This window comes from Acipenser ruthenus, chromosome 12 (genome assembly GCF_902713425.1).
Source record: "Acipenser ruthenus chromosome 12, fAciRut3.2 maternal haplotype, whole genome shotgun sequence".
NCBI classification, from domain to species: Eukaryota; Metazoa; Chordata; class Actinopteri; order Acipenseriformes; family Acipenseridae; genus Acipenser; species Acipenser ruthenus.
The window spans coordinates 34,106,977-34,134,682 of NC_081200.1; the positions used below are offsets into that span (position 1 = coordinate 34,106,977).

General features: G+C 36.2%; 1 protein-coding gene across 4 annotated transcripts; it reads right to left on the bottom strand.

Moving 5' to 3' along the window:
* Positions 1-75: 75 nt before the first annotated feature.
* LOC117416858 (kinesin-like protein KIF2C) lies at positions 76-27,540 on the bottom strand. Of its 4 annotated transcripts, none has more exons than XM_034028293.3 (21): positions 27,504-27,540; positions 7,769-7,863; positions 7,385-7,489; positions 6,988-7,036; positions 6,819-6,857; positions 5,508-5,636; positions 5,299-5,399; positions 5,005-5,091; positions 4,691-4,745; positions 4,331-4,493; positions 4,030-4,120; positions 3,811-3,874; positions 3,620-3,711; positions 3,379-3,521; positions 2,985-3,189; positions 2,519-2,629; positions 2,264-2,331; positions 1,851-1,947; positions 1,321-1,422; positions 1,082-1,184; positions 76-924 (listed from the first exon to the last, which is right to left on the bottom strand). In XM_034028293.3, exons 1-21 carry the CDS (start codon positions 27,523-27,525, stop codon positions 848-850), a joined length of 1,998 nt encoding a protein of 665 aa, XP_033884184.2. In that variant the 5' UTR covers positions 27,526-27,540; the 3' UTR covers positions 76-847. The 4 variants fall into 4 exon arrangements, with proteins under 4 accessions (XP_033884184.2, XP_058890891.1, XP_033884181.2 ...); XM_059034908.1 differs by lacking the exon at positions 27,504-27,540 and adding an exon at positions 8,929-9,192 and having other exon boundaries at positions 1,321-1,401; XM_034028290.3 differs by lacking the exon at positions 27,504-27,540 and adding an exon at positions 8,929-9,192.
* Between the last annotated feature and the right edge of the window lie 166 nt (positions 27,541-27,706).

Below are 27,706 nucleotides of genomic sequence, written 5' to 3' on the forward strand. Positions count from 1 at the left end.
CCATATTTCAAATCAACCCCCCCCCCCCCCCCAAAAAATAAAAAACCAAACCCACACACAACACTCAAATTAAACTTTACACCTTGCAAATGTACTTTATTACAATATTACAAAATATACAACTGGCCTCCCCATGTTCGTGTTTAAAAAGGAGGACTACAGAACAAATCGATTAGTTCTCATCTTTGTCAAAATGTAACCATTTTTTAAAACACCCTTTCAGTTTGACAATACAAAACAATTATACAATTTCTGCATTGTCATAAACATGACAAGGACTTTTAATGTTGGTGCCCATCCAAGGGAGAAATGAAAACAGAGATTAGACTAGTGGGGTAGAAATATTTAAAATTAACAATTGTACAAACACTAACATAGAAAATGAAGTCTCCAAATTGTTTAAATACAAATCTTATTTTTAACATTTTATATATCTCGACCATAGATCTAAACTGTTTGGATTCAACCCTTCAAATTTTACCCCACTGTTTAATAAAAAACATTACTCATTTGGGTGAAGACAAACAAATAAATGTACAAGAACACAGGTGTCAGAATACTGTCAAATATTATAATATAGTATAAAACAAAGTCATGTATGACAAGGGTGGGATTTACACAGATTGAAATAGCACCTGATTTCAGGTTTGTGCAACTGCCAGCCCCATTCCATTAAGAGAACACCAAATGATTCTAAAACACCAACACTAATATTTATGTTCTGGAAACATTTTAAAAAAAACTGTATTTGACACCTCACATTTCTAAATTAACACATAGTGGAATATTAAAATATTATTTAAACTGGAAGTATAGTAGAAAATACAGCACTGCCCTCTTCAGGTAATTAGCGGCGTCTGTTTTTCAAATGTGAACTTGCCTTCTCTTCAGTTACTATTGCCGATTCTAAAGACTTCACGTTCTCTGAAGAGAAAATAATCACAAAAATGTTAGTATAAAAAAAAAGGAACAGTATCTGTGCCATTTTCCAATAAATACACCTTCCTTTGAACTCACTCAACCAGACGACCCCCCCACCCCCAAACATCAGGCCTGAATCTTAAACCAAATCTAAACTCACCTTGTAGTGCCACTGCCTCCATCAGAACCTCTTTAACTCGTGTTACGACAGACTGCAAGTCATAGCTTGGCTGCTCAACCATCTTTAAGACTTGCATTCCTCGCTTTAAAAAAAAAAAAAGAAGTCTGCATTAGGAAAAAAAACACAAACATGCACGCACACAATAGATAGATATATTTAAATATTTCTAAAGTAATAGTAAATAAATCCTTCACCCTCACCACAGTCACTATACATACCTGTATCATTTCATGGAATTCTTCCACAACTTTCTCTTCCAATTCAGAGACACAGGACATGGCATCATAGAAACTGGTCATCTGGTTCGACAAAACAGTATCCTTCAAAAACAGACATTTAAACTTCATGGATAAAACAGAAATTGCCATACTACAACTAACACAGTTCCCCCTCTTCCTTATTTGGCAGATAAGTACGAGGGGAAATGGCATCTGTGATTAAATAGTTTGTGTCAGAGCAACAGTTAATATTTACTTGACAAAGGAAAAAATAAAAAATAAAAAAAAGCGTGGACATTCTTTAAGATATGCCATACTGGGCAGTTTGGGAGAGTTCTGTCTGCTTAAGTGTGCAAAAAAACAAAAAAACTAATAAGAAACATCCTGCACACCATGTATTCACTTATTATAAAGCACTAATATGAACACAGTCAGAGACCCTGTTTAAAGGGGTTATAAGACAGCTCAATGCCCATTTTATATAACAATTTTCACTGTGGTGAAAAAGCAAAATGAAGGCAAATGCTCACCTCATCCACAGCAGTGGATTCTTCACCGACTTCCATGTCTTCCTTATCAGAGCTATCAGAATTGCTCCCGTTGGAGGTTTCATTCAGTTCCTTTACTCTATATATATATATGACAAACATAAGGAATATTTGTATTGGTCTTTAGAATTGATTGTCCCTATTCCAGAAGTAACCTCCAAAAAGAACTTCAATCCTTTCAAATCAAATAAAACGTGTGAATACAGCATTGTTTAAAATTTTAAAATAATTTTGCTACACATTGTACATGTATCTAGAGAAGTCTGACAAAGTTCAAATGAAAGTCTTTATCATTTAGTACAGTCCCTGGAGGACCTTGCTTAGGAACTACAGCTTTACTGGACTTTCATGTCAAGTTTCCAAGCATTGTTTAGAAAAATCAATTGGCACTCTACCTGTCTGCGTATCGGAGGGTGTTCAGTGTGTATTCACAAGAATTAATGCCAGGAGAAATCATGGCGATCTACGGGAAATAAAAATATATATATATATTTAGGTAACCTGCTGTTTAAGTGACAGATGTTGGTTTTCAGATCTATTTTAAAATACAACAAAATATTTTGGCACCCTCGCTTTTGCCATGGAAAACAAAACAAAAACATGATACAGCAACAAGATTCTAAAGGATAACCAACATATGAAATCCTTACCATGCATGTCCTAGAGTTCTCCCCTATAAAGGAATCCCTCAAGACCTGGGTCAGTTTACTCATCCTGAAGGGGGTGTGAGTTTGGTTCTGCCCCAGAGCTCGAATACACTCCTTGGGGGAAAAAAACAAAACAAAGCCTGTCATCTTACTTAGCAACAGCTAGAAAGATCTGCATTTATTTCAATTTCTAGTAGCTGATTGACCTAAAAACTTTGTCAAGTTGGGTCTTAAAAGATCCCTATGATTCAGCATCGGCAACATGCCTAGGTAACCCATTCCATACCCTCACCACTATGTCCCAAGTCTATATCAACTTGATTTCCAACGGTGTACTCTGGTCCAGTTTAAGCTACTCAAACGTATTAGGTGAAGGTTAACTTAACGGGTTCTCTTTCTGGTTAAACAAATAAATGAACGGAATAACCCAGGTGATTCTAACAATGGGGGAGCATATCAGAGTTCATACCTTTAATGCTAGGAGACTCCTGTTGATTTCTGCCCCTTCCACTAAAGTCTGTCGGTCAGAGCTGCAGACATCAGCTCCCCGCTCATTCCCTGCCAGATCCACCAATGAGAACTTGCCGTGCAGCTTTCCCCTCCTCCTCAGAACAATCTGCAAGATGGCGTGAGAACGAGACGAGCTGGAGTTCGCAAAGGTCTGTCCCGAAGTCCTGTAAGAGCAGATAAATTAAAAAAATAATTAAATAAAAAAAATAAGTGTTGAGCCTCACGGCGAAAGGGCAGCCCAGGCAATTCTAAAGTATTGGGCATAATTATGTAAAATTTCCCCTGTGCACCAGTCCTCAAAAATAGTCAATAGTTGAGGTGAGGTTGAACAATCCAAAATGAAGGTGACATACCTGCATGCACTGCCAATATCAATGACTTTGATGACATCGTCAGCTGATGCAACCTGCCTCTCTTGCAGCCCCACAACCTGGACTTGCTGCTTGCTATCCTCTAGAACACGGAGTTTTGCCTTCTTGTTTAACAAATCAAACACCTATTCAAATGCATATCAATTCAAAACAGAGTACATTTGTTAACAAAACATGTGCACTTCTTTTGTAAAATATTCACTCATTAAAAATCAGGTCTTGCCTTTCCATTGTAGATCTCAAAAAATGAAACATATGGTTCCAGGCCAAGGATGGAATATCTGGGCTGACTCAGGAGCATAAAGACATCACGTGCTAAAGTTTAAATGGGAAGAAAAGAGCATATTGCACATTGTTTGGTTTAAAGTTAGCAAAAAAAAAAAAAAAAAAAAAAAAGACATTCAATCCATTTACCTGCAAATGCATAGATCCCTTTTGAAGAGTTTTGGCTTTTGCCGCAGAAGTCACCACCCATTGTCTGTCAAAAGCAGCAAAGTTTTAAAAATCTAAAAAAAGTACTATTTAGTTAGATTTTAGTAATAATTAAATAGAGGGTGTGATTAAAAGTAACCAAAAGAAATGTTGCAGAACAATTTGGTTTAGATTTCAGGAAAAAACAAGTCATTAACTTACATGAGTTTTCCCACTTCCAGTTTGACCATAGGCAAAACAGGTTGCCATGCTGCCTTCAAATATTTTTTGTACCAGTGGTCTGGCTGTAAACCTAAAAAAATATGAATGAGTCAAGTGACATGCATCTCAAAACACACATGTTATTTCCCCATGGGTTTTACCTAACAACGAGATTCTCCCCCCACATGTACTTAAATTTATAGGCCTATGGCAAAAACGAATAAAAAAAAATATCTTAACCGACAGCAGGGTTTAAGATTGCATTAAACAGTATCTTTTTCAACATATTGCTTTAGTGTACCTGTAAACCATTTCATTTGTTGCTGAATCATCAAAAGAGTAGTCGAATCTGAACGTCTGATTATCCAAGTACTTTGTGAGATCAACTTTCTGCTTAGGCTCATGCACCAGAAGCAGGCCTTTTTCAGGGATGGTGATTACATCAATTTCTTTCTTTGCAATCTCTGTTTCAAAAGACAGATTGCAATTGAGATGCACAACATTATACAAAAACACACAATTTAGGCTTGGGCTTAAATCAGTGATAAAAGCACAAGCAAAAAATGCTGAATGTATTAGCAAAAGAAATGGTGTCCCCTTATACAGTATAAGCATAAAGAAGGACAAAGATCCAAAAAGTTTCTGTTTTTTGTATTCATACCTTTTTTATTAAGAGGTCTTTTTCGGACACAAACACATATTCGGTGATCTTCGCTCTAAAGAAAAAAAATGTTACAAAAACTGTTACCCAAGAAAGCAGCAAGGCTATCTTTCACCCTCTTTCATTACCTTACAGCAGCATCTAAAGTTTCAGGATACTGACCTTGGCTGTAAACATCTTTGACAGATTTACTGGAAGTAGTTATTTTCAATTTTTCCAGTTTATAGTAGTATTGCTGTACAATACTCCAAACGTGAATATAAAACTTGTACAAAATGAAAACCTTGGGCCCAAATTATATGTTGTCAACTTACTGGGTCAGAGAACGAGAGAGGAGTGTACTCCAATGAGTCTCGGAAATCTTCAATCATCTTCTGGAATTCCCACTTTACATCACACTCCTGAAGTACACCGGTACAGAAAACAAACTTCTGTCATGTATTCATTCACATCCCAACACAGCATTACTGAGAACGCCAAACAATTTAGAAGTTCAATGAAAAGACACCCTTTCAGTCACCCTTAATGTAATGAAGAAGTACCCGTATTCATTGTACCAGAACACACATGATCACAATGAATCCAGAAGTAGAAGTCTTCATGCATACCTTTGCACGCTTGGCCCGCATTTCAGTGTTTTTGGCTTTATCTGTTTCTCGCTTGCTTTTCATTTTTTCCATCTGTTGAACAACAGTGGACTTCCGCCTGGCTGGAAAACAAAGTCATACAAACTGAAGACTTCATTCACTGGATCTCAAAGTAACAGCAATTATGCAACAAATTCATACATACAATCTACTGCATGCCATCTCCTTACCTGAACCGTTAGGAAAAGAAACCTTGGCTAGAGCAGGGGGTAAAGACTCCTCTTCTGTTTCACAGACTTGCTGAAGAGCTGTTGGCTTTGTCTGAACACTTCTCCTCAGTGAATAGGACCTTTGAGAGACTAGGAGAAAAAAGTTTCAAAACACAATCATTGTAGTATACAGGGTATAGATTATCTGGAATTAAATTTGAAAGATTACTGTGCAAATGCAAACCAAAGGGTCCTAATGCAACATGACAAATCTAGTCAGATACACAAATTGGATATAAACTGAAGTCTTAACAAATGCATCCTTATATTTAGCTCTCTCTACTTTAAATTGACACTAATATCTCTGACATATGTAACTGAACTTGCTCTCTCTAGCAAAAAAACATAATACAAAAAGGTAAATTGTATACAAACATGGCAGGACGTGTTTAATGCTATAATTATCTCAGAATATAAAAAAAAAAATCTCCATCTCATTGCCTAGAACTAGACAGTTTTATTATACTCTGTCAATATTTGAAGCACATTATACACTGGAGCATGTCCTAGTAAGGAAGGCAATAAAAAGACCGATTTTGGTAGTCAGGAGGAAAGCTTACAATGACAATACACAGAGCAGGAAGACCAGCTCATGGTGAAGAAAAGGTGCATGCTGGTATTTGCTGGTGAGACCTGCAACATTGTGCCTTTTTCATTGACAAAACTGCTTAAAATAAATAAGCAAGCACATTAAACAATAGTGGCTAGCACACACCACCACAACACACCAGAATCCAGTTTTGTGCTAGGTCATGGAATGAGGAAGCGCGATAGATCCTGGGATCTAAGCAACATTTACAGCAAGAGCCTTTTAATATTAAAGTTAAACTCCAGGTTTGGTCCTAGTTTAATGGAATTGTAGCAGAACTGGAGCCACAACCGTTTAGATCAAATTAATAAACCCCCGTTTATGAATTAATGAAAGTGCCCCCACCATTTCTAGAAGTCAGGATTAGCACAACAGATTCTCAAATTCTATTTCATTTGCTGCAGAACTTCAAAATTCAGTTTGATTATTCAAACTGTATGATAGCCAACAATCATAAATCCAGTTTAAATCTGCATGCATATTTTTTTGTTTTACATGCTCTTTCAAACAGGTGGCTTGAACATCTAAAAAGTATGTTTTACTGAACAACTTTAGAAGTGATTCTGAAAATGCCGATTTGAAGTTCACTTATTTGTATCATACATCAGTCTACCTGAGAAGTGCTAATTCTGACAGCTACTGTACTTTATGTGAAGTCCATCCATGCTTTGTGCCAGTGTTACCTGATTCTGGTTCAGCATTTCGATGTGAATCATTTCGCGCTTTTGAAGGGGGAAAGAATTGTTTAGTATCAGGGAATAGTATTACGAATGTAGTTTGTACAAATGCATTGAATAACCAGTGAATAGCACCACTAGAAAAATTTCAGAAGACAGCAAAATATTTACTTACATGCTGGTGGAGCTGGGATTCTTGAAATCGTTTGTCTGCTATTCTTTTTCTGAAGGAGACAAAACAAAAGAGTACAGTATTAGTGCTACAAGATCATCCACTTTGGTTACAACTTGAATCAAATGTATATACAATACCGAGTCTCATTCATGGAAATGCATGTATGTAAATAATGAACAAGAATGTAGGCAAGTCAAATATCACACCACAGACACTTGGCCTCAGTTAAACAGTGTCAAAGCGTAGAACAAAGACTGTCTGAGCTCGATTGCCACTTCCACTTGTGGCAGTCTGGCATGGAGGTGCAATCTCATTCTTTCTTTGAGAGCACCATTTGATAAATGGATTGTTATGAAATGACACCCTAGCCTGTGGTGCCTTCCATCATAAGACCTACCTGAATGTCAACATTTTCCTTCAATGGTAGGACTTCCGTTTGGTCGAGAGAATTCATATATTCAAACAGATCTGCGTTCAAACGAATTAGCTCTCCAAAGTCAACCTATCAACAAAATGAAAACATTCAGTTCCCCAATTTTTCCCCAGATCCAATTTTTATTAGATTCCAGTTAGGGGAGATGGAGGATAACATTAGTTTGTTCTCACATCATCCACATGCAGCAAGACAAACGCATGCATTTCTTCATCACTTTGGTCTCATTCCGCTGACTGCCTCAACTATATTTAGCAATCAATCTTATTGTCAGTGAATTATTAAAACACACACATCTCACACAAAGTTAATTCTTTTAATTCCAATGAACAGATTTTAAAATCTCACCTCTTTTCCTTTAGTAGCTGCATTTTCTACCCATTCAACCATCACTACACCTTTCTGATGGTTGATTCCTGTTATATTAGCACTGTGCACCCTCCCTAAAAGTAAAAACACAAAAAATATATATATATTAAAGTGTAACACTGCAAAACTCAGGTTATTTTATAAATGCACGTGTATACCTGACAGCTAATATTAACATTTTCTAGAGAGAAATCATAGGAGGCACACTGGATGAAATACAATGCAATGGACAGTTCAATATTTGTATTGATACCGCATCCTTATCTTATGACCAGGTAATACGTTATAAATTAGATTACTAAATTAGAAATCTGAGATCATAAGTGCCAGTTTGCTTTACACCATTTAGGCGAGGAGCAGAACTAAATCGCTGGGTTACATTGTCGATCAACTTAAATTATAAAAGAAACGTATTCAATATTTCCCATCACGTGAAGTGGATTTGTGTGAAATAAAATGGCACCCTATTTTGTAAATAAATCAAAACGACCTGAGGGTTCATCCAAATGTATTAGCAATGACTAATAATAAAAAATAGCAGGGCCACGTTTGCAAAAGTAATGTTATTAAGTGCAATATAGGATATGGGATTAATCCACGTAGTCGTTACAATTGTGTGTGTTTTATTATTAAAAAAAAAAAAAAAGTAAAAAAATCACCACAGCAGTTTTCAACGCAGATATTAAACATGACCGAATGAAACTCATGCCTTCAATCAGGAGACAAGATCGCCCCTCTGCAGCCAATCACTACCGTCGGGGGGTGGCATTTCAGTTTTGAAATCTTAACTACTAGTTTAACAGCGTAAACCAAAGCATACATGTCACAACTTTTCGGTAGCATTTTCCTTTTGGATAAATGGACGTTACTGTATTGAACCCAGTCAGTCGTATCTACTTACATAAGTATATGAACGATACAATTATAATGTTTTTCTTTAGGTTACTCTCTAGTAAAATACACCGACAACACTGTTTTTGATTTTACTCACAGTTACGGGAACTTACTGCCCGTATACATTTCTTTAAGACTCACACCTTAAATACACAATTTAGTTAATACCGTAAGATATAAAATAAATAAGTTTAACTGAGCAATATTTGCTAAGCGAAACCAAATGTAGCTATTGTCCTACCTACCGTTACTGCGGCTGATTTTTATAGACAATCCGGTGGTCAGGCTGTTGATTGCTGTACTAGAATTCATTTTTGAACAGTTCTTTGTGATATTCGGTCTATAAAATCCGTTTTGCACTCAATAAGATATATATTTTTAATGTGTTAATCCAATTATTCTTTTCACTGAACACTAACACCACATTCACATACAACCGCCAAACTTTTGAATAAAAGGCACGACAGGAAGCGCTGCTGGCATGTCGGGATTTAACTTGAAGGATGTCGGAAGTTGTAGTCCAAATGGTTGTTGTCGTTTTGTAGCTCTGATAACTATAGATTTATATACATTAACATTTTTAATTAAAAACCGAACAAAATAAACAAACAAACAAAAAAACTAGACTGCTTATTACGCAATGTAATTGTGTACGCTAGATAAATAGAGGTGATTACTTATTATTGTTTACTTCATATTTTATGTTACTTCCTTATATAAAGGATTGCAATAGTAACAATAGCAAAGTGTTGGAACGCATTAAACTCAGTAAAGCAAGGGATGGTACAATAAGCGACTGTACATATGGGAACGTATGGGAATACTGCAGTACTGTATTTCTTAACTTGTTTAATTCTCTATAAGACCACATGGTGGCAGTATATTATTTTTTTTTTTAAAGTCTCCACATCATGTTGAAAGGCTTTAAACGGCACAATGCTTGAAACAAACGTGGTCGGGAACTCGACTGTGAAATTACTGTCAGAATTGCAGGGGTCAGCCTCTGCATTTAGCTTAATACTGGGCAGGTAAGTGGCAACGTCTTCAAGTAATGGACTTATAAAAAGTGAACGGTGTCGATTGATGGTGGGGTGATATGCTGTACTATTCTGTTTGATAATGCCCCCTCAGATGTGGAACTGAGAGAAAAAAACAAAACAAAAAAACAACTTTGTGGACCCAATAGACAACTAAACTGCCTGTAACTAATGCCAGATGATGTGATGCTCAAAATACACGTGGACGTTCTATTTGGGTTATTCCTCAATTATAAACCTCGCAAGATGAGTAGAACCCGAGTGCTGTCTTCTGATTGGTTGCTGCAGCGGGCATTAACTGACAGGAAATGCCCACAGAATGTCCACACAACCATCACCAATAACATACAGTATGGTATCAATCCGCCAAAAAGAACATCTAATAATATAACGGTCACTTGTCAGAACCACAACATAAAAATGGCAGAATTTACTGACTGCATTGTAAACTGGACTTCAAACCCGTGAAAAATGGCAATAACAGGTCACAGAAACGTCCTCTCTCTCTCTCTCTCTCTCTCTCTCTCTCTCTCTCTCTCTCTCTCTCTCTCTCTCTCTCTCTCTCTCTCTCTCTCTATATATATATATATATATATATATATATATATATAAATTACTGGTCTCCATCACTATCCAACAAACGAGAATGGTCTTCACAGCTTTCCAATGTCTTAACTCCTGCAATTATTAATGTCCACCAGCCGTCAATAGTTGAAAATCAGCAGCAGCACATTCAAAACCCGAAGCCTCAATGATTCGATCCACCACCAGAAATCGCAGCCCCGAACATAGCAGCTATGTTTCAAAGCTGCACTTTCACAGGAAACTATAAACTTGAAATGAATACACTTAAAAAATGGATCCAAAAAAAACAAACAAAGAACTTTACAAATAAGATAACAAAAATATTTAAATTAGTAATTTAATTCCTTTCTTTTAGTAATACATGCATTTGTTTAATAATACTGTTAGTTGGAGAATCAGTTTGTTATATTCACCTATTTAGAACTGTTACTGTTCTTTACAAATTGCAGACGAAACACAATTGGCTTTTGTATAAATGTATAAAAAAAACTTTATTTAGATTGTTTAATGTTTGCTGTGTTTGTTGAGAAAAAAAATAGTTTGCTTCACTGTTCATTAAATGCCCTTCCGTTCATTATTGCTTAATTAAACAAATATGTGACATCAATAAAGCCACACCACACCTGTGTAAACATTTTATTAACTATATGCCAGGGTTATTATTATTTATTTACGTTACCGGAGCTGCCCTGGGAAGTCCAGCTGCTGACAACTAAAACACCCAACAATACCTGGTCCTGTCAGCACCTGCATTTATTGCCACAGTGCAAAGTGGTGCCAGGAACATGTATCCCACCTAATACTCTCAAAATCCTCAATAAGTAATCTGCAAAGCCTCCCGCTGTCGTTGCTTTTCATCTGTGCAGAAATAAGACAGTGATTTTAAATGAAATGCTGTAATTAAGATTGTACAATATATTGCTACAGAATGGTAGGCTATAACGTGGCGACAGACGGGCTAAACTTAAAGATACATTAATCCACAGAAGAATGTTTCAAAGTAATATGAATAATGTTAATAAGCTAGGCACATATATTTTAAAGCATTTGTTACAGTGCTCCTTTAAACCAGCTAGGTATAAAGGCTTAGATCACCCTGTTGGATGTAGGTTTGACTGTATTGTTCATTGTCCATAGGAAGCCTGACAGCACAAGGCTGTCTATACCAGCAATGAGTTCACCTTGAAACAAGCTGTCTAAATGGCTCCAGTGGGAAGCAACAGCTGTACTCTTCCCTGAGACAAAACATCCTCGTCCTTCTGTCAGTTCCAGTTTCATGCATACATTTGCTGAATATTAATTTAATATGAAGGCAGGCTTTGCCTGCATAGCCCCAGGAGTCAACGTATTTGCACTGTTGATAGATAATGATGAGGTAGGCTTTCTTATACATAATCCATCGTCACATGGGTGTTTCTAGAATGCACTTCATGTCTGGCTTAAAATTGGCAGCTAATATAATATTGATGCTCCCAGCTTGAAAGCATCAACCTGAGCCATATATCTGGTCCATAGTGTATTGTTACACCAGTGGAAACCGGACATTTAAAAAAAAAAAAAATTATAATTCAGGATTCTCCACAAAAGCTTACCTGCTATTACTACTTAAGGTCTGGGCACAACCTGCCAGGGGGGGGGAAGGCAGCAGAATTAAAACCTCAAATAGCAACTGCAGCAACATTTTGGTTGACTAGAGAGAGTATTAGATAACATGGTGTAATCATTTACCTAAGAAGTTCCTAAAAAAAGGGTTGTGACTGTTATGATTTGTGCTGTGTGTTTTACTGTCTTCTTTTGAAAGCAGCAAGGCTAGGCAAGAGAAAACACCTAACTCTGCTTTCTAAAAAACTACAACATGTTTTCTTTTGCCTCCACCTAAAGGACAAAAATATTGTGGTTGCAAGCTGTCTCACTGGTTGACTGACTGGGAAATTAAAACTATGTGCAAAAAAAAAACATTAGCAAAGGTGGATAGGTAGACATTGGATTTATTGATCAAAGCTGTTCCCCTGATACAACATGCATTGAATCGCAGTAGTTATGAAGCAACTTTCTACTTGATTCTAAGTGACTTGGAGTGGTAGTGACTTTAGCAAGCCCACAATGTACGGTAAGGCATTTCCAGTTCGCTTGCTCATTGGTCTACCAGCTTTCATATATGTGTGGCTTCAATAAGTAAAGTCGATTAGGGAATATGAGACTGTCTGGTCTTTATCTGGTTTCGGATATTGTATGTACGGGCAGTTTTTTTTTTTTTTTACTGACGTTACTTATAATTAATTAACATGTGGAATTAACACCAGAGGAATAAATACAAGCTTGATGTCATGAAGCAGGCTTAAGGTCTGCCTCCCTAACACCATGCTCACTCTGTACTGGAGAAAGAGTGTAGTTCAATTGTCCTGTTCCTGCTGCTTCAATGTATTGTACACCACATTCATAGTGTAAACTAGTTTAAAGGAACACGTCAGAATGTCTGTGCTTGCTGTCTATCAATGAAAACTGCGTCTGTGTATTGTCATCAGAAATATAGATTGACTGCCTACATACCTCATTTTGCAATCTGAATTCCAGGGCTGATGGCAGGCATTAACTTCTGCTTTTTATACCATTTCTCATGATCCTCATATGGTCTGTTTTTCATAGTGGCCAGACATAATAAGTCAGGAATACCAAATAAACTTAAAATGATAGACCATGTAATAATAATAAAACAATACTGACAAACATTATTTTTTGTCTATGCTTGTAATAAGTTATGAAAAGGTATTTGCCTGTGTCCACATACCAGTTTGAACTTCAAATTAGCTCACAGACTGCTAAATGTTTTTAAACTGTATGTACACTAATTGATTCATTACTTTTAAATGTATACCGTAAGACTGTTGACATGCATTTCCTAATACTGCATGTAAGATGTGTATTTCTGCAATGATGTTGTGATGGGTTTCCTAATAGAGAAAGATCTGGAATTCCAGACTAGCAGTAATAAAGGAAAACTCCCTTCTTCAAACAACAAGCCCACGTTGTGGGTGGCTCAAAACATTGACACCTGGTCAAATAATAATGTGACTATCTTAAATCACTACAAAAACCGTGGTCCCAGTAGAAAAGAAAAGAGCACTGAATTATTTTCTTGTTCTTATTTTTCTTTTGGTTGAAAGGACACATTTTATATATTCTAATTCTGATGGAAAGGGACTTACTCTTGCCACTGTAAATGTGGAAACAATTTTCTAAACATTGATGTCATAGGGGAGTAGTGGGGTTTTGGAAGATGAGGGGAAGCATCAGTTTTTAAACAGAGACTCGGTCAATCTAAAATCCATCTATGACAACTAAGTCTTGTCTGTACATGTATTGTAATTATTTCAGAAAAATATTCTTGGTAACATTCTTAATGGCAGTAGCTAGTACAGACAGGAAGGGGACCAGTACGTTCCTTAAAATGTTAAACTCTTTATTCAGTCCACCTCATGTCTCAGATAAAACATATTTTCCCTAATAATCTGAATACTGTCTGAGACCTCGCCTAGATGGAAGTACAAGGCCTTATCCTGCATTAACCAGGGTTTGGGGGTGGAGGTGGTGAGGACTGTTTCCTGAGAAAAATCTAAACAATGCAAGTGACATTGGGAAAGACATATGGGCTAGAGGATTGTTAACAGATGGACCACGTTTTTAAGAGAATGGTAGCTTCATATTAGAACCTAAAATCTGACACACGCAAATGCCATTTGTCACTGTGTTAGCTGAAGATGAGGAATTCTGTAAAATGTTGCAAGCAAATGTATACTGTAATGTAAAATGCCTTTATTTCTAAAAAAAACCCTAGCTAAATCCCCTTCTTGAGGCCCCAGTATAAGACCATACGCTGCTCAATTTAGTATACTGAAATTATGCATAGTAAAACCACAGCAGAATACTAATACGGTGATGTTCATAATATTGGCAACTATTTAAAAAAAACCTCCAGTAAAAACAAAAAAAATATTTGTTTTTAATTCTGCATAGCATTTTTGTACAATATTAGTGTATTAGTGTATTTTGTACAACCTGTTGAAATCATAATAAAGTGTATTATAGTGTGGTAAACCATAGTCAAACATACTAGCAGGACAAATTATTTTAGTTAGATTTTCTCTCGTCATACTGAATGCCTGGGCAACTACAAATTTTTATTTACCTCATTTTACTTTATCTTAAGTATTCATCCCATTGATGAATTACCTAAATATCTTTATAGACAGTACTGTAGTAAAATGATCTTGTATATGCATTACATCCTTAAAAACCATTCAAACGAGTTAGCCGTGATATTAATACATTAATCGCGATGCTTTACATAATATAACATGTATCACGATGCATAACATTTCATAACCTGCATATCGTGATACACATTGCAGTGTGTCATTAATGAAGTGTTACACTCATATAACGAATGCACTTCAATGGTGTCATCATAATTTAACATGTAATATGAAATCTGGCTTTGCAAATTGGTGACTTGTTATTGTTGTTCTTGGTTCTGTGCAGAAAGGAATATGAAATGAAGTGGAGTTTAAACATTACATCTTCATTTGAATCCATGAATCCCATTCAGATAATCTGTGTGTGTATCTAAATTCATCTTCCCAATTAGAGGGCATCACTGCTGCACGAAATTAGAGACTAGAAACACCTTGTCATTGGAGTTGGTATGGATCTCATGTGGGATACCCTTGCCTGGGATTACCAAAAGCTGGTGGAGGTCCTGTCTTTCCCCACCAGGGAGACACACATGCGAAAGCTCCACTGTTTTTTATTACGACTGTGATGAGTGGGGCTTTTTTTTATAGTAGTAGCGTGACAAGATGCAAGAATCCTCTCCAGTTACGAAAAGGGACAGTGACTGCCACAGAGTGTGGTCAGGACAGCTTCCCTAGCATGCTTTGTGGTCTCTTCAAAGGCCTGAGTCCTGAGTAACAGACAGCAGTAGGCGGCATGACTCATTCTTAGTCAAACGGAAAAAAAAGTACTAGAGATGACATCCTAAATGTCAGCCACACCCAAGCTAATAAGAGAACAGTCAGAGTGTATTCATGCTTTAACATGCAAGTGTTTATTAATTATACAATTCATTAAACACAAATGTTGGTAGTACAGATTTAAATCAATGATAAATGCAACCAACTATACTGTGGCAGGATGAAAGCCATGCCGGGGCACATGTGTGGGGAATATTGGGTTGGCAGGGAGGGGGTTAAATTCCTCCCTGTCAAATCAAAGAGAGTTAATGTCAGTGTTGCTGGATGTTCGGCTTGCTGTGTTGTAGTGTATATGGGGTATAGTTAAAAGTGATTGTTTTGTTTAACTGTTTGTTTTGGCCACTGTATGTTGTTTTGTTCCTGTGTTTTGTTTGTTGTATTATTATTATTATTATTATTATTATTATTATTATTATTATTATTATTATTATTATTATTAATAAACATGTGCAAAAGTGCTTTACCCTGCAGTTGTGACGCTATCCTTTCCACATATATAGATCGTATTTATTAAGTTTCTTTTAGTATTTCCAAATGTAACATTATTGGGTGTTTAGTGCTGCAAATTGACAGATTGTAGTGATTTGTTTTTTAAAATAAAATATAAAGGGCTTTATTGTCAAAGCTTTTTATTCTGACATTTACATCTTTCAGAATCTAACCAGAAGTGTATATTCAGGATAGTAACATAATGTATTAACAAGATACTGAATATTTAACCACTGAAAATTCTGAATACAAATGTATTAACAAAAAACAAAACAAAATAAAAAAATGGACATGTTTCTTTGGTGATTCTTTGCCCATCAATTTTAAATTTGGATTCACACTGAAGGACTATTTCTTTAAGAAAATCCCATCATAGTGTTCTCATGCAAGTGCAGTCATATTGTGTGCAAATGAGCGACAAGATGTCTGCCATGAGAAACCCTGTGGCTACACATCTTGCAACTGAATCCATGAGAACATTAGAAAAATAAACTAGATGAACATAATTTAGATTTTTTTTATTTTTATTTAACATCATGTAATCAAAGAAACTACACAATTATATTGCAAAAGTCTACCAGAAGCCATAATAGTCGTTGAACTAGTTCAATTGCCTTACTTTGCAATGTAGCCGTGTTCACACTTTAACTCAGTTGACTGTGCTGAAAAAGTTGAAACATGCATGTAGTGCAACTGATTGTGTCGACCTGCAGCTGCATTTTTCAATGTTTGTCGGGTCTTTGACCAAAATCAAGTGAAGTATCTCGGCGTTCCATAAGGGCATCAAACCTCTCAGTGTACAACATGTGGTATCGGAATAATATGTACACAAACCAAAATGTAAAATAACTGCAAACTGTACCACAGCAGAAGCAGCAGATGCACACAAAGAGTCTTTTGAACGGTAAATATTATTTTTTAAAGATATGTAAAACAGCTTTTGTTTGCTGTCCTGTAGAAACCCCACCAAATATTACGTAAATCTACATTTTTGTTTATAGTTGTATACGCTGTCAAGTTTACCGATTTACAGGATTAAAACCTGAACCTGATGTTGTGAAAACCATAATAAATAAAATTTAGATTAATTTATTTTTTCCTAATTTATATATACAGACTTATTTTATTTTTATGTAGTTATATTGTATTAAAAAAAAAAAAACATTGAATTTTCATCCTCGTGACTTCACACACCATTTCCTCCTTCCTCTGTGATTTTGGAAAAAAAAATTACCGTGACTGCTCCGTGATTTTTAGTACACGTTTCCGTGACAAAATCCCAGCCTTAATAATAGTAGTACAGTATTTCATGTTCCATTTCGAAATGTCACATTTTTAAATTTTTGTCAGTTTTTCGTTAAGTATATGGGGAAACTGCAAAGCGGTATGTAAGTTAATATGTTAAAGTAACATTATTCAGCAGGTTTCATTCGACTTTATGAAGCAAAATGAGTTAATTCTATAGTTGGTGCAAAACTTTTGGCCATAGCTGTACAACACTGCAATACTGCCTGGATTTGCTGACCCTCGTTTGTTTCTGTTCGCACTTGGGACGGTCATTCACAGCATGGAACGGAAGTTCAGCAGGTACTTTTCTTGCTGTTTTTTAAAGAAATATGGATAAGAAGGTGGTCCCCAACAGTGTAACAATGTGAACGATTTGTAAGGGAATTAAAACATGAAAGGGTCTTTTTAGTTTTGCATAATTAGAGAGCCAAAGGTTATCTTAAAAAAAAAGAAGTCCTGGTAAAAGTGATGATGTAACACATCTTAATCTCAGTTTTGTTCACTTTGTAACCATGAAAGCCCACATTTGTTCTGTCATAAGGCCCCCTTTTATTAAAAAAAGGAGCCGCGTTGACAGATTAAAAGGCGCACTGTCTGCTAAGTGGGCATGAGGCCTACTCGGCTGCCAGGAAAACCTCTTCAAAGTGGTGGGGGCCTTGTTGTGATTAGCAGGGCCGCCTCCCTGGAAACACAGGCCTTTCTAAAGCGGGAACCGTTTGGAGACATGTGGCTTACTGACTGCTAAGGCTCTGGAACTAATCCCTGGCCAAACACTTCCACAGGATACTGTCCCTCTTCCAAACTTCCACTGAGAGAGACACAGAGAGAAGAAAAACCCAACAGTGTGTGTGCAGTCCTAGGTAGCCTAATCCCCCTGTGTAAACTGGCATGGTTTCCAAGGCTATGAATTTACAATACTGTCAAAGCCTGGAGTTGCAATACACATCTCAGCTATTCATTTGACTGTTGCTAATATTCTGAGAAGTGCAAATATATTGCCCCAAATTCTAGGATTTTCAAGACTATTCACTTGTACTGTATAATATATGTTTTTATATTATTTATTTTTTCTAAAATAACTCCTGTAACTCTGGTAGATTTACCTGGTTTATTGAATCTTTCTCCAGATTGGAACCTTACACTTAAAGGCTGGACAAATCTAATTAAAGCTTTTGGGCCCACATAAATGGTACGCTGTGCACAGCAAAAAAAAAAAAAAAAAAAAAAAGTAACCCTAAGTTCCAGTCACTTTCTAAATTTACTGTGCAAGTTTTGTAATAACGCTTAATGTGAAATTAAAATGGTTTTAAAGTGTGTATATAGTATTCAAAAACAGGAAATCCTGATAGAGTGTGGGTGCTAGGGGCGGATTAGTATAAATTGATAATGAAAGATTTACAGGGGGGTAAAATAATTAGTGAGGAAATAAAAAAAATAAGGAAAATATCAAGAACCCCTCAACACATTAATGCTAAATTAATTTAGTTTAATTTTTTAACAAGGAAGATTAGGGACAACATTTAATTTAATTTGAAAACAACATATTGTCTGCAGATGCAAGGCATGCTTTGTATTTAATATATATCTGTTTTTGCTAAGTTGCTGGCACTTGGTGGGAAAAACACATATTTAGTCCTTATGCTGTTCTCTCCTCATAAACCCATATTTCTCCTGAAGACTTGTGGTTGCAAGCCGTTCCGGCTTACTGCTGTACTGTATGCCCAGATGGGTCCCCAGTGCTAATGAAGATGAGTTTTGAACTAGTTCTTTCAATGTCCGAGATTCTGCCATTACTGTTAGTGTATAAATGAAAATAAAGTTTTGAACAGTGGACCTTAATTTTGACATGCTTTCAATTGTACTTGGCATGTTATTGTACAGGTTTCCTAAAATGTAAAATTGTGTAAGAGATATTTTCCATATTGGAAGATGACATCTCCCATTCTTGCATTTCTTCTTTCTATGGTATGATGAGAAGATTTTCTTGAAATACCCATATATTCAATCGGATTTAGATCGGGACTTTGACTAGGCCATGCCAGAACCTTGATTTTATTCTTCTTTAACCATTCTGATTTTGTTGTGTGCTTTGGATCGTTGTCCTGTTGGAACATCCACTTGTGCTTTAAACCAAGTTTTTGTAGTGGAGCGTTTCAGATGATTGGCCAATATCTTTTGGTATGCTATGGAATCCATTTTACCATGTACTGGAACTAAATGTCCTGTGCCATTAGAGGAAAAACAGCCCCATAGAAGGATATTACCACCTCCATGCTTGACAATAGGTATGGTGTTTTTTTCTTTGTATGCCTCACCAGACTTTCTCCAAACATAACGACTATCAGTGTGACCAAATAGCTTGATTTTTGTTTCATCGCTCCACAAAACCTTTGACCAGAACTCATATCCATCGTTCAAATGGCGTTTTGCACACTTTAAGCGATTTGTCCTTGTGACTTTTTCCTAGGAGTGGCTTTTTCCTTGGCCTGTGACCATTGAAACCTTCACCATGCAATACTCTACCTATGGTTGACATGAAAACCCCAGTCCCACCTCCAGCCAATTCACTTTGAATATCTTTGGCAGTCAGTCTCAGATTGTTATTAACCTTCCTTACAATTATTCTACTGGTTCTTGGTGAAAGAACCTTCTTTCTTCCAGACAGAGGGAGCGTTGTGACAGTACCATGAGTCTTGTACTTCTTGATAATAGAAACAATAGTTGAAATTGGGATATTCAAATGCTTGGAAATCTACTTGTATCCTTCTCCAGCTTTTTGACGATAAAGCTCTTTACTTGTTCCATATTGACTTATTGGTAATGACAGCAATTGTCCTTTGCCAAACCCTTTTATACTCTCTACAATAGAGCATTTTCTAGACTTTTCTAGAATTAGGTTCAGCATTATCATATTGAATCAATGTGTATTTCAAGAAGATGGAGATGCAGTAGAATAAGTTAACCAAGTTACCATACTTTTACTGATAAACAACTGTAACCTTTTAATGTTGTCTGCGTTTTTAATTTTGTAAGAAGGAACCCTGTTTCTAGGAATCCCTTTTCATTAAAGAGCTTTACAGTCTCCTCAGTCTGAAAGCAGAATGCCAAGATGTAGGTAAACCAAGAAATGGTCGAATTGCAAAGAGGAATTTAAAAGCTATTAATATGATACAGTAATATTTGTGCGTATGAGAAAATCCAAGATCCTTTGCTTACCTTAAGAAGTGTACAGCTATGGCCAAAAGTTTGGCATCGCCCTATAGAATTAACTACCAGTAATATTGCTTCATAAAGTCGAATGAAACTTGCAGAATAATGTAACATTAACATATTGAATGACATACCGCTTGTAGTTTTCCATATACTTAATGAAAAACAGACAAAAATTGAAATCAAAATCTTTTTTGAAATCTAACATGAAATAATGTACTGCTATTATGGCTTCTGGTAGACTTTTGCGATAACATTTCCTAGTTTCTTAATTACATGATTTTAAATAAAAGATCTAAATGATGTTCATATATATATATATATATATATATATATATATATATATATATATATATGTATATATATATATATATATATATATATATATATATATATATATATATATATATATATATATATATATATATCTCAATCCTAATATTATTGGTAATGCAAACATGTTGGCCATAGCTGTACATTTGGGGGGAATAATGTAGAGTTATTGTCTGATGTTAGAATTGGTAATAAGTAGAGGATTATTTTAGGGGATAGTTCATTAGCGTTACAAAGATCACTCATGGCTAAGGGTACAGTATAGTATTTCTTGATTGAGCATTTAAAGGACAGAGCCTCCACTGTGTATAAATCCCTTTGGGCAAATTGTATTGTAAGAATGTGAAAGGGTGGATTATTTGTCAGCTGGGGGAGGGGGGTAACATTAAAAGATCATTGTCTTTCCTCCAGTTTACAGCTTTGTCCTGATAGCTTCAGATCAAACAGACTGTGCAATTTCCTTTTCTGCATGATTCACATAGTTTGACATTGCTTTGTCATGCTTAAGTTAAAAGTAAGTATTATTTTATCTTCAGCCTTGGGATCACTAGAATATTTATAACATAGAAAAATGTAAGTCACTGTTGCATACCAGGCTAATTTTGTTTCGAGTTTTCCACATCTGAAAGATTGATTAACTTGATTGCCCAAATATATGAAGCAGTACAGTAACACTTTATACTGCATATACGATTAATTGTATTATGTAGACTTTTCTATTTGATAGGCTGTGTGATTGATTGAGGCATATGTCTCAGTCAATATGAAAGCAGCGTTTTGAATCTGCACACCTTAGTTGTAGTTGTGTAACGCTCTTGCCCCCTCTCTCTCTATCTCTAGCACTGCGTGTCTAGCAAAGCCACCGCTGACGTACGTGATGATGCATATTACGACCAAAACAAAAAAAACTTGCATCCAACACACGTGGAAGGGAAAACCTGAACACTGCTTTAATTTCCTGTGTGTGGCCCACTGCTGTTTAACTGTGAAGTTGCAGTTTAACTGGCACTATTACTGCATTGTCACTGCTATGTGAAGTCCACACCATTTACTATTACAATAAGTCTTATCACAGCTTCTAGACATCTTTTCAAAGCTCATATATGCTTTTTGCACAAGACAAAGACAAAATATATAAGGTGTATATTTTGCTACTCTTAGGTTTCAACTACTCAATACTTGAATACTTCTCTTCACCAACCTTTTGAACTCGATCCAGCAATCCTCAATTGCAATCAGAACTGGAATTTTACCTCCAGAGAACAGTTCAAGCATCCCCAAAATATTAGAAAGGATCACTATGCAACATAGCTTCTCTGTTGCACATGAATGAGTAAGCCCTTGGGACACAGTAGAACACCCACACAGAAAATATAATTAATTTTTCAATTCCAGGGTATATCCAAAGAGGTGGTCAAGACACTTGATTTTCATGAGTGCTCTTGGACTACTACTTTAGTACTGTGGTTTGGTAATGAGGGATCAATCACATTTTAGAAAATGATACAGCATGGTTAAGTATGTGATAATACCTTGATATGAACATGAGATAATAAAGTCGCAGCTTTGCCACTGGTGTGTAATTATACCATCCTCACTTGTGTGATTCAAATATTTATAACACGCTGAAACATAGTCTCAGTTTTTCCCATACTGTATACATTGCTGAAGAATAACTTAGCCTTTTTCACTTGTGCGCTGTTCTTGTAGAGCCACTGAGAGTTGAGAAGATCAAGCAGTCTTATGGTCCAGTGGGGAAATTAGGTTAAAATGTATTAATAAGTCAGCAAATTTGCTATGAAAAAAACCCCACTCTATATTAACAGCACTGCAGAAATATTACTTTGTATTTTAATAGCTGGTGTATCTCAGTATTAAAATAAACTGAGAGCTACAGTACACCAAACCCCCTTCACACAATTTATTGGGCAAGATCAGTTTTTGTAATGGTGTGGTTTTGTTACTTAATTCATGGGGACTCCCCTTATTTCTGATCAAACATTTTAGCAATGCTGAAATCTTTGGTCAGGAGTAGTGATAACTGAAACTAACTGCATAAGTTGATAAATAACTCATAAAGATAATGACAGTATACATGACCAATGATGGTTTTTGAAAAGCTTGGTCTTTTAAAGCACTTTAACCTTGTGTCAGACTTGTATAGAAAATCTGAAAAGATATGGCTATGTTTACTCAGGATAAGGTTCGATTTCTTCACATAGCAAAACAAAAAACACAATGTGTAAGTATTAAAATACATGGCAACACAAAGTAGAGTTACACCTTAAACTATTTTTATTAAATGCACATTTATTTCAACAACATTACAGATGCATATATTCCATGTGCTTGTATGGTAAAAACATGAAGTACTGTGTCCAGAAGTGTTTTTAATAATGAGTAGATGCTTCCTGTAGACACACTTTTGGAAAAACCCTGCAACCGTAATCTGTAAGAATGACAAATGACAGCAGCAATGTTCCACCAATATTCCTCTTTAGTAACTGAAGCAGGTAATTGGCACTTTTGTTGCAGCAGTAGAAAGCAGTCTTTGGTCTTTCTGGAATTATTTTCACTGCCGATGCATGGGATCCACGTGTAAAGGGGCAGAACTCCGGTTCCTGCTGAACTGAGCCAGCGCTCAATAAAATAACTGTTATCAGCTCAGTAGGCACAGGAGGTTGAGCCCAGTCCCTTCATTGCTCTGTTCTGGCACTGGACATGATTACCGTTGATCGGCCCGCTTCCTCTTTTATATTTAATAATTGGATTGCAGTGACTGGAATGGAAACTGGCTGGAATGCAAAGCTATGGCTCACAAGCAATAACTCGACAAACCCTTGGGGAAGCAGAGAGAACTTTATACCTTTTTATAATGCAGGCACACAGGACATATAGTATGTGCTTTGAAGACCATTGCAGCACTATAAGACAGCCCACACAATGTTGTTGTCTATATATATATATATATATATATATATATATATATATATATATATATATATACAGACGTGCTCAAATTTGTTGGTACCCTTACAGCTCATTGAAATAATGCTTCATTCCTCCTGAAAAGTGATTAAATTAAAAGCTATTTTATCATGTATACTTGCATGCCTTTGGTATGTCATAGAATAAAGCAAAGAAGCTGTGAAAAGAGATGAACTATTGCTTATTCTACAAAGATATTCTAAAATGGCCTGGACACATTTGTTGGTACCCCTTAGAAAAGATAATAAATAATTGGATTATAGCGATATTTCAAACTAATTAGTTTATTTAATTAGTATCACACATGTCTCCAATCTTGTAATGAGTCATTCAGCCTATTTAAATGGAGAAAAGTAGTCACTGTGCTGTTTGGTACCATTGTGTGCACCACACTGAACATGGACCACAGAAAGCAAAGGAGAGAGTTGTCAGGAGATCAGAAAGAAAATAATAGACGAGCATGGCAAAGGTAAAGGCTACAAGACCATCTCCAAGCAGCTTGTTCCTGTGACAACAGTTGCAAATATTATTAAGTTTAAGGTCCATGGAACTGTAGCCAACCTCCCTGGGCGCGGCCGCAAGAGGAAAATCGACCCCAGAGTGAACAGAAGGATAGTGCGAATGGTAGAAAAAGAACCAAGGATAACTGCCAAAGAGATACAAGCTGAACTCCAAGGTGAAGGTACGTTAGTTTCTGATCGCACCATCCATCGCTTTTTGAGCGAAAGTGGGCTCCATGGAAGAAGACCCAGGAGGACTCCACTTTTGAAAGAAAAACATAAAAAAGCCAGACTGGAATTTTCTAAAATGCATATTGACAAGCCACAATCCTTCTGGGAGAATGTCCTTTGGACAGATGAGTCAAAACTGGAGCTTTTTGGCAAGTCACATCAGCTCTATGTTCACAGATGAAAAAATGAAGCTTTCAAAGAAAAGAACACCATACCTACAGTGAAACATGGAGGAGGCTCGGTTATGTTTTGGGGCTGCTTTGCTGCGCCTGGCACAGGGTGCCTTGAATCTGTGCAGGGCACAATGAAATCTCAAGACTATCAAGGCATTCTGGAGCGAAACGTACTGCCCAGTGTCAGAAAGCTCTGTCTCAGTCGCAGGTCATGGGTCCTCCAACAGGATAATGACCCAAAACACACAGCTAAAAGCACCCAAGAATGGATAAGAACAAAACATTGGACTATTCTGAAGTGGCCTTCTATGAGTCCTGATCTGAATCCTATCGAACATCTATGGAAAGAGCTGAAACTTGCAGTCTGGAGAAGGCACCCATCAAACCTGAGACAGCTGGAGCAGTTTGCTCAGGAAGAGTGAGCCAAACTACCTGTTAACAGGTGCAGAAGTCTCACTGAGAGCTACAGAAAACGTTTGATTGCAGTGATTGCCTCTAAAGGTTGTGCAACAAAATATTAGGTTAGCGGTCCCATCATTTTTGTCCATGCCATTTTCATTTGTTTTCTTATTTACAATATTATGTTGAATAAAAAATCAAAAGCAAAGTCTGATTTCTATTAAATATGGAATAAACAATGGTGGATGCCAATTACTTTTGTCAGTTTCAAGTTATTTCAGAGAAAATTGTGCATTCTTCATTTTTTGTGGAGGGGTACCAACAAATTTGAGCACGTCTGTATATATATATGCCGATTCAATGCCCTGGTTCTGCTAATTCAATGCCCTGGTTTGAATGATCGCCCCTGCCTGAGTCAACCCCACCCCCAACCAACCCCACACACACACTATTGCCTTGACAACAACTTTACGTCCCATGGCCGTTGACTCGGTAGAATACAGTATTTTCTTATAGCACAATGATTTCCAACAGCATTAGGGTATCTTATATCAACAAAACAACAACAACAACAACAAAACAGTTTGTCAGGAGTTTTAAATAAATGGCACCAAAAAATGATGTTCCTTTGAAACAGTTATTTATGGTTTCAGCAGTGGCCTGCTGCTGGTAATTGTACAATTAGGCACTGTTCTACATCTAGCTGAGCTTATATAACCCATCAGCAATCAGCAGCATAGGGTTTTGATTTCTGAGTAGCAGCCGGAGGTCATTTGATGCTGTTTGCTTTGACTTTGAGTGCGGAAATGGATTTGAAAACGGGGCAATTGGTCTCACAAGTGTTTATTTTAAGACACAGTTCTGGCAAGTGGCTGGATATTAAATGTAATTGACATGTGAAATTCAGCTTCATAACTAAGCTCAGCGTATGCCTCTATCCAACTATCTGCTGTGGTCTATATCAGGGAAATAACATGTGTGAGACAAAACAGAGAAGTACTGTAGTACTGTATTGCTAACTGAATGTGAAACGAAGAGTAGTAATAGAATTTGACAGCAAGACGCTTTTATGCTTGTCAGTTTATGCTTGTTAAATAAATACTGTTGGTAGTCACAAGTCACAAAACATACAGGACTATTAACCTTGTAATTACTTCACATCTGCTCCCTATTACCACAATTAACTTATTCTTTACTACCTACATTAAATAAACAAGTTGTAATACATGTTAAAGATTTTACATAAAACATTTAGATATGGAAGTATGAAAATATTATATACCAAAAGCCTTTTAATACACTGTGGTCTCAGCCTAGTATATCTTTTGACCTTGTATTCCTTGATAAAAGTCGAATGAAATCTGCTGAATAGTGTCACATTAACATAACAATTACATACTGCTTTGTAGTTTTCCATATAATTAAAGAAAAAAAAATGAAAAATGTGACATTTTGAAATCTAACATGAAATACTGTACTACTATTATGGCTATTATGGCTTCTGGTAGACTTTTGTGATATCATTTTGTAGTTTCACTGATTTCATGATGTTAAATAAAATATCAAAATTACGTTATATATATATATATATATATATATATATATATATATATATATATATATATATATATATATATATATATATATATAATTTTTTTTTATTAGTGTCTCAATCCTAAAATGCAAAACATTTGGTCATAGCTGTACATGTTTTCCTTTAGTGTGATGCATTTTGGTGCTCATAAAATGTGCAAGATTGGCAGCACTGGCGACAGAAGTCCATTCAACAGTGCAAGGATTAGGAGTGCAAGCAGGGGCAATGTGAGCTTAAAACTGCCCAGTGTTGCCAACTTTGTTAGGTGGACACTGTTCACCAAACTGTCCACCAGACTGCAAAACTTGAAAGGTTTGCATGAAACAAACACAATTAAACATGAAGTGAAAACCAAATAAATCCCTGTCTGGAATTACTTGGAAGAGACCTATATTTCTGTCTGCCACCAAGGAAGATTAAGAAAAGAAAATATTTATCATGACAAGTGGCAGTTTTATCTTTCTAGAAACAAAAGCAGGATACAGCATATTGTAAACAGCTTCTATTTTCACTGCCTGGGGCAGAAATGTTCATTGTCCTTGGTAACGTGTGAGTTAAAATTACACAAAAGCTATTCCAGTCTGAATTTATTGTGTGTTTTAAATAACATGACAATGAGTGGCAAATAATATCCCTGCTGTTTGATACTGGTTATTAAAAAAATACTACTTTATGGGTCTAAATATGTTAAGGTAAACATGTATTGTTATTGTAAACATTAACAGAATATTTAATTTACTGAGACAGCTGTATAGAATAATAAAGTGGCTTTATCTTTAAACATTATTATTGGCTGGCGACCCAAACTGCACTAGTCCCTAATACAGTAGATTATACTGGCCAAATTTAATTTTGACTGGCAAAATATGAAGTAATGTATAGTTGCAGCTGTGGTTACCAAACTCTCCGTTAGTGGCTAATTTAATTGCTCTTGTATAGTGACATCACATTTACATACACATACCTTCTATTGACAGAAAAGTCATAGTGCTGGGCTCCAGCAGTCCACATATGCATCTACAAAATGAAGAAAGGGGAACCCTGTGAGTATTATATAAATTTACCTCCTTCTAGATTGGCACTTAAGTCAAGGAGGTCATACAGTGAAAGTGTATAAGCAAGTGTACAGCAGATAAGAGGTTAGGCAATAATCTCAAAATGTTCAAA

Coding starts and splice junctions, on each gene's coding strand:
- LOC117416858 (XM_034028290.3), bottom strand. CDS start 8,995: ATGAATTCTAGTACAGCAATCAACAGCCTGACCACCGGATTGTCTATA. Junction 7,037..7,384: donor AGGAAAATGTTGACATTCAG/GTAGGTCTTATG, acceptor TGTCTCCTTCAG/AAAAAGAATAGCAGACAAAC. Junction 3,522..3,619: donor TTGAGATCTACAATGGAAAG/GCAAGACCTGAT, acceptor GCATTTGAATAG/GTGTTTGATTTGTTAAACAA.